Source organism: Drosophila miranda, chromosome 2 (assembly GCF_003369915.1).
Source record: "Drosophila miranda strain MSH22 chromosome 2, D.miranda_PacBio2.1, whole genome shotgun sequence".
Lineage (NCBI taxonomy): Eukaryota > Metazoa > Arthropoda > Insecta > Diptera > Drosophilidae > Drosophila > Drosophila miranda.
The window spans coordinates 15,810,506-15,823,275 of NC_046675.1; the positions used below are offsets into that span (position 1 = coordinate 15,810,506).

Genomic DNA, 12,770 nt, shown 5'->3' on the forward strand with positions numbered 1-12,770 from the left:
ATAGAGAGAGAGTAAGAATTCTTGAGAAGAAGCCGAGAAAGTTTCAGCTTTTAGCATCGTTGGAATGTCAATGGCTTTTGGGCTGGCAACAGAACATAACACTAAAAACTATTTACAGAAGAAAGGCACGAAAGAGAGAGATCATTAAAACAAAACTTAAACTAGTTCTCGAACCCACGACCCAAAAAAAAACCAATCAAAAGCAAGTATTTTACAATATTCAAAACATAAAATTAAGATCCCAAAACCATTGACACCGTCTTTCGAAGAGGGACAGAGAGAGAGAGAAAGAGAGAGATTATAGTAAAGACATCAGCAGAGTGAGAGAGAGATAGAGAGAGAGTGAGAGATGTAACCAACCAAAAAAAAAATACTTGGTTAAGAGTAGAGGAATATAGCAAGTAGTTGGCTTTTTGCATAAACTGTACAATTCGGTATTATTAATTTTGCAGTATTTTGCAGTGGTATCTTTATATATGGATGGATGGATGGTTATATATAGTATATTTAGTTATTCATAGACTGAGCAAATCCCATGTGTCACATGGGGCATATGGTATGGTATGGCTTTAAGGACAAACTCAAAACGTCTTGCGTCTCTCAGAGATTTTCACTTTCTATATTGGTATTCTTTTTTTTTTCTTGGTATTAATTTTGCGGTATTCTTTTGGTATTTTTTCGGATTTGTTTCTTGGATTCTTGATTTTGATTTTGGGCGGCGCTTACCATGATTAAATCTTGTATAGGGGAGGACTCGGACTCGGCTGCTGAATCGGATGTGGCGATTTCGCTCTTTACCGTTAGCGGCGACACTGCTGCTGCTGCTGCTGGTGTGGTGGCAGGGACTCCAACTGCCGCTGCTGCTGCTGCTGGAGACGCTGACGCAGTCGCTGATGGAGGTGCCACCGGCGGTGCGTTCGCTAGGGGCGTGGTCGTGGAGGCGTTAACGGCTAGCGATGCTTGAGAGCTGCTGCTGATACTTAGCGCTGCAATCGCTGCTGACGCCGTGGTTTCTGTTAACGCGGCAATGATGACAGATTTTATTGGCAACAAATCTTGATTAAAAAATATCTCAGCTGATTCAGTTTTTGGTTTTTTCTTTGTTGAAGGTTTTTTGTGCACTTTTTTTGTTGTTGTTTGTTTGTTTAATTAATTTTCTTGGCCCGTTTCGATTAGTTTTTTTGATGATTTGTTGTTGTGTTTGTTTTTTTTTTTTTTTTTGGTAATTTCTTGAGGCTTTTGGGACAGGACTCTTAGCACAGGATGTGTAGGGATTGGATATGAGCTCTGGTGTTACTTTTTTTGTTTCTGTTTAAATATGATTAGATATATATATATATATTGTATATATTTGATATATATTTTGTTTTTATTTGAATGCCAATTGGTTTCCTAAAGCCTTACGCAAATTGTTGCTACGATTCGAGTGAGAGAATCCCCGTGCCGGACAACAGAACACACCACAGAAATAAACGCTAACAACTTTTGCTATGCATCTACGGTTTTCGATTGGATTTTGAGCGTATCTTAAGCGTATATATCTTCTAGTACAAATTGTTTGTGGGTGTGGGTGTGTGTTTTCCTATATCGTATATCACTACTGGAGGAGGTTTCGATTATTTGTTTGTGTGGGTTTTAGAGATCTATAAAGTTTTGAAAACCGTTCTTCGGAGATTGTTAAGATTGATTGTTAGATTGATTGTTTGAGGGAGAGAGATTGTCGTAGTACATATATAGTAAAAGGTTTCGCACGAGGTTGGATCGTTAGATCGATTCGATTTGATTAGATTGTGCTAAAGCTAGCATAAAAGTTCTTTATAAATATAGTATCCTACAGATACAGTTGTAGAAGATGTATATAGATATAGATATAGATATAGATATATATATTGATCATATATATGGGGTATATATATCCGATCCGATGTGTATATATGAAATACGCTAATTTCGTGTGATTGTCAAAACGCGTACTCTTGTCGATCGAGGCATTTGATTTGACCCGGCGATCCCTTTAAAACTTACCCCCACTTAGCCCTTAACCCTTAAATATGCTAGGAATTCTAGGATAAAAATCTCTTCTTGTGATTTGATTTGATTGTTTGATTGATTGATTGGTACTCTCCCTCTGATTGACGCTGCTTGCTTATGGTTTACAAATTGACTATCTTGTATCCTTTATCCCTTAGACACTTATGTTCTGCAGACGGGGGGGGATTGGGGTCATCTGGGGGTGCTATTTCTGTAATATCAATATTTATTTAGCTATTTCTTTTGATTTCTACTTCCTCTGTTTGATTCTCCTCATCTTTTGCTTGCCGATTGCTTTTCCTTTTCCCTTGGTTTTCCTTTGGTTTTCCTTTCTTTGATGCTGATATGTCGCTATTTCGCTTCTTGTAAATACATCTATACTTAATTTTCAATTCAACAACCTTTCCTTGGGGGGAGCGGGTGGCCTTTCTCTGTTCTGTTTATCACCTTTTCCTAATTGATTTTCCCCCCCTGACACCACTTTTAAATTACGCTCAAAATTAACAACCAAACACACACGTAAATATATATATTTATATAGATATATGGATATATAAATTTATATAAAATTCACAATTATTTTTTTGTTTGTCTCAACAGGATCTTTTGGTTTTTTTTGTTTTTTTGTAAATATCTTTTGCAAATCTTAAATTTTTTATATATTTTTTTAAATACTGCTCTCTCTGGGTTTTTATGGGAAATTCTTCTGATTCGAGCAACAATTTGCCACTTTTTTCTCTCTTGCGTTTTGTTTCTTATTTTGTGCCGTTTTTTTTGTTCTGTAATGCTTTGATGGTGGGGTAGCGATGGGTCGGGGGTTCGGGAAGGGGTACTTTGGGGTTTTTAGAAAAATACCAAGAGATTCTTTTCGCTTTTGGGCCTTTTACTTTTCTTTAAGCTGGTTTATTTCATTTGGCTGTTTGTCTGTTTTCTGTTTTCTATTTCTGCTTCTGGCCAAAGAAACGACAGAAATTTTTTAAAGTGTGATTAAATTTAATGCGAGGAAATACGTTTAACAAATATAAATTAAATAAACTCCATTTCGAAATGAAAAGCTGTCCAAATCAATTTTGATACAATTTATGCACCGAATTTTCGAGTGTTTTTCCTTTTATTTTTGCCAATTCAAAAAACCCAAAGAAATGACTCACAAACAAAAAAAAAGAAGCAAAAAATGGGCAAAAATTAAATAACGAACTATTATAAAATGCACAAAATAAGAAACAAAACACAAAACGGGGGAGGGGGGGAGACACAATGGGCATGAATATTTAATAATAATTTGCTCTTATTACCAATCGAGTGTCGAGTCAGAGAGTCGTTCAAGTAGGAGATGAAGTGAAGGTTTGTTTAATTTTTTTTCAGTTTTCGAGTTTTTGTTGCGGTTTTTTTTATATTTATTTTGATTTGCTTGGCGATTTTTTTGTATTTATTCGTTTATCTGTTATTGGAGATTGTTATGCTGTTTATTGTTGTTGTTTGCTGTTGTTGTTGTTGTGGCGGATCTTGTAATTATGGCTCTGGAACAAAAGCAAAACAAAAAGGTTGCAATATTTCGCGTTTTGGAATATTTTGTGCCCTGGCTCTTGTGTGTGGGCGTGAGTGTGTTTTTTTTATGTGTGAGCTTCAAGTGTTTTTGTGTGATTTTATTTTTTATTTGGGGAATAAAACACGTTTTTTTTTTTTTTTTGTGAAAGAGCACAGCACAGCGTTCTCTTTCTCTCTCTCTCATGTTTCTCTTTCTCTTTGATTAACACACGCACAAAAATTTCTTTACCTTTACCGGTTTCTATTTTTGTATTTTTGTTGCTGTTGTAATTGAGTCACACTTTTGGCTGGCGCAAAAAAAAAAATAGAAGCAACTCCGATGGCAGGCAGACAGACAGCGGCGTTGCCAAGCGGCCAGAAAGAAGAGTTTCGCCGTGCGAGAAATGCCGCGTGGGCTGAAATTCTTGGGCTCCTTGCCCCCTCCCCACCCCCCGCGCGCGCTCCCCAGCGGAGCGACCCGTGGAGAGACGTGTAATTACAACAATAAAAATAAACTACGGGAATTATTCGGAAGCGTACTTAGAGGCAAAGCCTAAAGAGCCAGCGACAAGTGGCCAAGAGAGTCAGTGGCTCTGGCTCTGGTTCCTATTGGAACGTTGGCCCATAAGTTTTTATGGCATCGAGTTCTGGCCTCTGGGCTCTGGGCTCTCAAGGAAGAGCGCCCCCGACGACGCGCTACGTCTGCTCTTTTTTTTTTTTTGTTTTTTGCCTGCTTTTTGTGTGTATTTTCGTTTCTTTTTTGTGGTTTTGTTTCGTTTTCGTGTTTTGCTTCAAGTTCTTTTCGTTCACCGAAAACGTGTTTCTTTGTTGGCCCTGGCTCTGGGCCCTGCCGTGTGTGTTTTGCCGGGCCTATTGCCAGACCAACAGAGAAGCAGAAGCAGAGAGAGAGAAAGAGAAAGAGAGGAGGAGTGAGTGGCGTATAAGAAATGATGAGAATATCATTAATGGGGATCGGACTCGAGGAGCGAGAGGGAGAGACAGTCTCGAGCAACGAACTTTTGCTTGGCAATTCTTTGGCTTTGGTTTTGGCTTTTTATTCTTTCTGGTTTCGTTTTATTGTTATTTTCAACATTTCTTCTTTACGAGTGTGTGTGTGTGTGTGTGTTTGTGAGCACAAAATATTTCTTTTTAATAATTTTGGTTTTTTCTTTACTCATTTTTTGTTTTTTGTTTTTTTTTCTTTTTTGCTTACATTTGTTGTTGTTGTGTAGTGTAGTAGAGCGAGGTGCGAGAATATACACTGAAGATTCAGATTTCAGATACGAAGAGTTTTTTGTGTTTTAATTTTGGTTGAAAGTTTTAAGTCACACGCGCAAAAAAGTGAAAACTACTCCACAGAACGAGAGGAGGGCGAGAGGGCGAGCGAAAGATTGAAGAACCGGCAAGAACTGTTTTAATAATTGTTTAAATTGTTTAAACTGATTGTTTTTTAGCGTTTTAGCATTGAGTTGAGCGTCTTGTTCGAGTGTTACGCGTTTCGTTTCCGGGGGTTAACTTGGCTGACTATTTCGTTGGGGATGCTACTACTGACTGATCCGGATATCGTCGACTGGGTGCTAGTCTTAGACTTGGAGGTGTTTTTTTTTTGGGTCTTGGCGTGGCGGCGTATCGGCGTTTTGGCGGCGTTCGTTATTTTCTTTTTATCATTATCCGCGTGCTGTGTGCGATGTACGTTGTTGCTGGTGTTGCGGCTGTTTTCGATTTGAACTCGACTTTGATTTGGATATTGAAATTTTCGTGAGTGAGTGGAGAGGAGAGACTCCCGTGCGCCCGATTGTGTGCGTGCGTGCGAGTGTGTGTGTGTGTGTGTGTGTGTGAGTGGGTGCTGCTGCTACTGCTGCTTCTGCTACTGCTGCTTCTGCTGCTCCTGCTGCTGTTACTGTTGTTCTTGTTCTTGTCGGTGGCGACGGCGGCTCGGCGGCAGCGGCGGTGGTGGTGGTAGAAGTAGAAGAGATGATGATGGCGGCAGCGGCGGCAACGTCAACGGTAGCGGAGGTGGTGGTGGTTTGTGATGTTATGAATGTGAATGTAGTAGTGGATGCGCTGGCTGCGACGACGACGGCGACTGCGACGGCTACTTCGACTCCCGGCTACTGCTGATGATGATAATAATGATGATGGTGTGGTGTGGTGTGGTGGTGGTGGTGGTGGAACACAGACGAAGAAGCGACCGCTGCTGCTGCTGCTGTTGCTGTTCTACTGTAGTGTATGGTGTGTGACTTCCTATGGAGCGCACAACGGGGCCTGCTGCTAGCGAGAGCGTACGAACGAACGGCGGACAGAGTTGGAACGGGTTAAAGCAAAGACTGTACGAAGACTGAAGTAAGAACGACTGGCATTCTAAGGTAATATACCTTTTTGTTTCGGAGTCGTCAGCAGCAGCAGCAGCAGCGGCAGCGGCAGCGGCAGCGGCAGCAGCGCAACGTCGCTGCCTCCGTCAGATTGAATCTGTTGCGTCGACGCCAGCGGAGGCAGCAGCAGCGGCAGCGACGCGTGTTAACCAAAATAAAGCAACAGTGGAAAGGCCCAGAGAACCGGACGCCCGACCGACAACGACACCGACCGACCGACCGACCGAAGAACCGACCAAACCGAGTCGTCGTCCGCCCCGAACCCACCCGGGGATGCTCTCGGCCCCGTGGCGTCGGCTTCGACTTCGGCATCGGCATCGACATCGACATCGGCAGCATTTCTCCTGCGGGCAGCGACTCCGAAAAGCGGAGGAATGCCTTCGGAGCAGCACGTAGCACACTGTGCCCCTGCCTTTGGCTCTCACTCCCTCTGCCTCTCTCGCACTGGCTCTCGCTCTCAGCTGTTGTTTGGTTACCTGCCGGTTTCTGATTTCAGTGTTGCCTCTTCTTTGATTCTTCTTCTCTGCTGTTTCGCTTCGGACACATTCTTGGCTGGTTTTAGGCCTGGCTTGATCTTGATCTTGGTCTCTCCCTCTCTCTCTCTCCCCCTTTCCCTCTTTCCTCTTCCTCAGGTGCGCGCAATTATCAATTGCCTTTCGGTCATTATTCTCAGAATGTTCATGGATGATTCGTATTCAACGTGTTTCCTATAGCGCTGTTATACTCGTATAAATATTAGAGTATAAGAGTATAAGACTTTCGAGGATCGTGGCCTGAGTGGGGGGCGGCATGGATGCTTATGCTTTCACCTTCGTGCCAAATCACACGAGAGGACACACAACCTGTGCTGCTGCTGCTGCTTCTGCTGCTGTTGTAATGGCTATTGTTGCAGTAACATTACTGGCACACACACACACACCCACAGATACACTCGGACACACACATAGGTGGGCTCCCCCATGTGAGATAGCAAATGCATGCGCCATGCGTGCGCGCCCCCTCCTCCAGGTGGTGCGAGCGAGTCCGCTGCCCGCTAAGGGTGCACAAGAGCAAGAGATTGAGGGACAGAGAATGAGAGAGAGAGAGAGAGAGAGAGAGAGAGAGAAAGAGCGAAAGCGCTAGGCGTGGGAGGGGGGGAAGTAGCAAGGGGCCACAAAAAGTGGAGGCGCAGGGGTTGGAAAAGCGAAAAAAGGCAAAACGACGACGACGACGACGTCAGGCGGGCAGCGATGGCAAAATCAACGAGAAAATAATAATTGTTACACCTGCTTCGGAAATGCGCGCCAGGGGGGTGGAAATGGGGTGGCACACACACACACACACACACGAAACACACGACAAGGAACGAGAGCTTCGTCGGCTGCTTTCAGGTGAGCATCATCGTGGCCACCACCCCCAATCCCCAATAGAGGCGGTCGCAGCAGCAACAGCGGCAGAGGCAGCAGCACGCTGCCCAAATGCCGAAGCACGGAAAACGCACGAGCCACCAGCCACCAGCCACGAGCACGAGGGCGCCCTGCTGCCGAACGTCACTGGGCCGAGTGCCGATGGTCGGCGAAACACGAGACTCCGAATGCGGGCAGCGCGCATGACGCCAAGGTGCAAATTTGTGCGTAGGTATGCGAATGGCCATTGTCTATGAGTGTGTGCGAGTGGGTGGCCCACCCACCCCCTCACGGAGGGGTGTATACAACAGCTGTAGCAGAACTTTGTTGTTGTGAGGGGTAGTATGCTCCGTATGCTAAGAGGGGTAGTTTTTTTGTAACAGTGGCTGTTAAGCGAAAGCTCCTTCGGCTAGAGCTTTCTGTTAAGCCTCATAGGACGCATGGAAGGAGCAACAGTTAAGACATTATCAACTTGTTGTTCCGCTAGGACTTGATGAGCCCCATCATCAACTCCAGAACTCCCTCCGAGAACCCACAGCCCAGAACTTGTGTCGTCAAAGTTCTCGCTCGAAGCTTTAATTGAACTAATCAAATGGGAATAAACATGTTAATGAAACTTTGACGGTCGCTTGCGGCTGGAGTTAAGACCGGGAATATTCGCCGGTTCGCTTGGGTGGATTTTGATGGCAATAAAGCTAAGGGTAAACATTTACGATTTATGATTTTACTTTCTTTTAGGGCAAAAAGGAGACTTTTTTATGACTGAATGTTTTCTAGACCATTTCTACTGATATATTAATGGGAAGTTACTAAAAACCAGAGATTTTTCTGCTGAAAAACAAGGTTTTATTCAAAAGATTCCCAATTTTGATCTGTTTACTATTTTAGTCTATTTAGGGCTTTTTTCCTCTTTCTAAAGAGTCCTACAAAAAAAAAGGTAAAGAAGAAAACCGAATACCAAGTTAATAATAGTTTTATATTAGTATTTTAGTTATTTTCAGCACACATTACGGTATACACCTTTTAAAGAAATTATGAAATTAAATAAAATATATGTGAATTAATTAAAAATTTTGAAAAATACGAAACATATTTTTTTATACCTAAAATAATATAAATAAAATATTTCTCCATTAAAGAAAATGTTGAAAAAACGAAACCTATTTTTTAAAATCTGTATTATTCTTCCCACAAAACAGTTTCACAACACAGCTAATATTTTTGGCATAACAGGAAGAAAAAACACCGTTATACTATAACCAAGAATAGTTTCTTTTCATGGCCAAAACTTGCACCAAAATCTCAATATTTGGTTTCAAGTGTGTCGCTTCTATTTAATTCAAATCTAACACTAGGAACACTAGGTTCTATATTAAACAACGTGCTAAATAACTAACATATTTGTATGTACAACTACAGTATTAGTTTTGTATCCCAAATACTCGTATAATACCCGTAGACTTTTAATCTTCCAGTAAAAGAAATAACAAAATAGAAATGGGAGATATTTAAATAAAATAAACAATTTCAATTAAATTAATAAAATGATTGCCGGATATCGTAGTTTTGAGGCACATTTATCTTTATGGAAAACATTCCAACTGGATTGTATTGTTTATTGTTTAAAGTTTAACAAAGTTCGGGTCATCTTTAAAGCAAAAATTACATATTAAATAAGTACTCGAACTGACTGAGGCAATTAATCTGACACAGTGGGTTCCACTGTGGTTCCACCCACAGCTAAGTTTGGGTCAGAGAAAAGCCAATATTCTCCACATTTAAGATTGAAGCACAAGTGTCAAAGGAAAACAAATAAAATATGTATTGTAATAAGGGCAAAGGCTAAGGCAAAAATCATGGTCAGAGGTAGTGGAAAATACAAGTCCAAGAGGAAAAAACAATGCCAATCGGGCGGGAAGGGACAGCAATACTAATAGGACTGATCAGGGCAGTCAATTCGACCTCACCAGAGAGGAGTTTGAGGAGAAAAAGGGGCCTTTCCTGGGCAAATTCTACGGCTTTCAAGAGAGTAGAAAGAAAAAACCCAATGTCTAGAAGGGTCCCCCAAAGATTGTTTTTGAAGAGACTCGAGCACATCTTGATATTTTTTTGGTAATGAGGAGAACAGACGCAGGAAGCGCTGGTAATATTTATTAAAAATAATATGCAAAAATCCCTTTTTATAGGCATAAATCTATCCTGTTTAATCTACCTTTTAGTGTATAAAATATTCAATGATAAAATTACAATTTTTTGCGGATTTCATCCACTTGAAATTAAAGCTCCCAATCAGGATTGACATAAAAAACACTCGCTGACGTGGAAAAAAAACCCCTAAATGCACTTCGCCATGCAAATCGGTTGGAGAGCGGGGGCCATGAGTTTTTTCACTAATAAAAATAAATTTCATTTAGCGGCAATTTCTGTTTATCCCGATTTTGTTGTTGTTGTGTTTTTAAGAACCTTTATCCTTGAGTTTAGTCCGTAAACCGTGAGGTACGGTACGGTATGGTTTTAGCTTTGTCAGCCTCCGCCCCCTCCCCCCGCCACCATTCACGCTTTTTAGTAGCATTAAAACTGTCGCGAGAGAGAGAGAGACAGAGCGAGTCTGTGCATAAAAATCGCTTTGTTATTGTTGCATCAACATGAGAGAGCTCCAAAGCTATGGCATCGTCATCGATGACGGCGACGAGCTGTTGTAGTTGTAAACGGTTTATGGGATTTACGCGCAATTTGTTGGCAACTTTCAACGGGGGCACGGGGCATGGGGCATGGGGCATGTGGCTGTTAGGGTTCGAGGTTCGGTGTATAAAACAATATGCGCCTCCGTTCCAATCTAAGCCTGGCTCGTTAAATGATTTTCCGTTTGTTCTGTGCCCCCCGCTCCCCCTCCCCGTCTCTTAAGCTTTGTTTTTGTTGTTGGTAGTGCCACATAAAAGAAATGTAAAACGCAGCTTACCTGCAAAGAGCATAAAAAACGCAAATACTCAGAGCAGAAGGCCTAAATATTGATTAAGCTGTAAAAAAGAAAAAATGTTGGCCAAAAATGGCCAAAGTGCATATAAAACTCGGCTCAATTGGCTATACAATCTGATAATTCTCATCCCGGGAGGGAGGAGGGGCATTGGATGGGCTCCGAAATACTGGATGGCAACAATGTTGCAGGCAACAAGTTGACCAAGTACAGCCACACACAAGCAAGCGCAGCAGAATGCAGTTTTCATGCCACTCCAGACACAGACGGAGAAGTACCTATATATATGTCTGTATCTATAAGCACATATATCTGTATATAAGTATTGTATCTTTATGTGCATGTGCGCATAATTTTGCTAGCCAACGTGAGAGAGGCAGCGTTGTGGGGCAGCAACAGCGGCAGTTAGTCGAACGGCTCAGGCATGCAACAGGCAATGAATCTCAATCTCGGCTACGTTGTCGCTGGCTCTGGCTCTGGACCCAGCAGCAGCGAGACAGTGGATCCACAGAGCCAGTCCCTCTCTCCCCTCCCCCCTCCACCATCTCGCAGTGCCGTTGACTTTGGCAATTCAAGTGCAACAAGCAACAACCCCGCCATGGAGCCGCAGACGACATTCAACTTCAACTTGCAATGTTTTTTAGGAGAGAAATATGCGGTAACAGCATTTACTAGTCGCAGTCGGAGTCGCGACTCCAAGTCCAAGTCGAGAGCCAAGAGCCAAGAGCCAAGCCAAGCGAATCTGGCGACCCACCAACGAATGAACGAAAGAACGGACCAGGAGGGAACGGAGCCAACGGCAGCAGGGACAGGGAGAGGGAGAGGGCGATCGAGAGGGAGCCAACGAAGCAACAACACAAAGCACGAAACAGTCAACTTGCCACATTTTAATTCACTCGAATATTTCTTCGGCAACAGCAGCAACAGAGGCAGAGGCTGAGGCTGAGGCAGCAGCAAGTAAAGGGTATTCTCATTTTAAAGAAGAGTCTGCCACGTTTCACATATGGAAGGCACTTAAGGGATAAGGGATGGATCTATAATACAAGATATGTAATATATTGAATGGATATAAATGCCACAAATAAAGCTGGCGACTATGGTCTATCTTTCTTCAAAAAATTAACAGCAATCGCAACAAAATTATTAACAGTATTCAACACACAACAATCAAAAGACCATCGTTGTTTCTTTCATTTATTTTTTGTTTTTTAATTATTAGTTATTCATTTTTGTTTCGTTTTTACAACAAACTTTAAAACTTTATTTTTGTTTATCAATATATTTTCAATCGAATTTGTTTGTAATTTAACTTAATTATTTATTTTTTAAAGTAATTTAATAATTTATTTTTTTAATTTTGATTTTTTATTATTATTACCAAATTATAATAAATTATTAGCCCTATGACAAACAGAATAATTAAAGAAAAAGATTTATTTTAAATATTTGTTTTTTTTTTAGTATATATTTTTCATTTTATATTTTATTTTTCCATTTATTATATTTTTTAAAATATTTTTTTTTTGGTTTTTATTTAATTCTTAGTATTTATTATTTTTTTGTTTTTACTTTTTATCTTCAGATTTTTATTTTTTTTGTTTGCCTTTGTTGTATTTAATTATTTTTTACAACTTGTTATTTGTCTTTTTATTCAACCTTTACTGCTAAGCCACACTGGGACAGAGAGAGAGAGAGAATCATTTTTCCGGGGTATCTTTTAGTCCGATTATTTTGAGACTCGAACCTTCTTCTCAGTTGAAGTTTTTGCCTTATTTTCTAGCTATTTTTATCTGCCTCTCTTGGTCGTTGGTTCCCGCCGTCGCTTGTTCTTATTGCAAATGGCATAAACGGCAAAATTGCATGCAACTCCGCACACACACAAACACAGGCACACACACACACACAAATAGATGGATGCAAGTTGCAAGCCTCTGACCAGGGTCTCTGCTTGTGCCATCTTCAGGTCTTCTTCGGGCCATGACTTTGTCTTGAGCTTAACTTGGCTGACTGGCTGCCCCTCGCCGCTCCTCGTGGCATTCCTTTCGCCTGCTGCTGCTTCTGGCCATAAGTCGCCGCTGGAATGTGTCGCCTTGGCCCCCAGTCCCAGTCCCAGCCCCAAACCCCACAAGACACATGGCAATAGAATTATAGCGAGTCCCGGGGCCTGTCTTTCGGTTTATTTTAACTGGAATTTATTGCCCCACCGAATGGGGGGCGGAGCCAAGTGCACTTTTCCCTTGAGAACCCATCATTCAGGCAACGATCTGCCCGACGATCTGCATAGATTCTACCCCGATCGTGTCATGGAATCTTCAACAAGATAATTGCACAGTCGGCTACGGGCAGTCTCTGCAGCGCCGCTAATCTTGTGCTACAGTTCACTGGAGCATGCAACATGAAGATGCAACGCCATGCATTCAGTTGACCATGAACCCCCGCGGTGTCTACACGATATTCTTTGGCGGAGTGGGAGTGGGAGAC

The 12,770-nt window shown here is 41.8% G+C and overlaps 1 protein-coding gene across 9 annotated transcripts in view; it reads right to left on the bottom strand.

Moving 5' to 3' along the window:
- LOC108155027 (polypyrimidine tract-binding protein 1) overlaps nucleotides 1-12,770 on the bottom strand; it is a 170,654-nt gene that overhangs the window by 80,777 nt on the left and 77,107 nt on the right. For 2 of the 9 annotated variants that reach the window (XM_017285586.2, XM_017285585.2), the window contains exons 1-2: nucleotides 3,327-3,525; nucleotides 727-1,308 (exon numbers count right to left, since the gene is read on the bottom strand). The exons of 6 other annotated variants lie outside the window; for them this stretch is intronic. Coding sequence is in view for 2 of the 3 variants with exons in the window: in XM_017285585.2 (XP_017141074.1) it covers nucleotides 727-729 (3 nt within the window). In the remaining variant the exon portion in view is untranslated. Of the gene's footprint in view, nucleotides 1-726; nucleotides 1,309-3,326; nucleotides 3,552-12,770 lie in introns of those variants that run through there. One more of the 9 variants, XM_033388560.1, reaches the window with a different exon arrangement.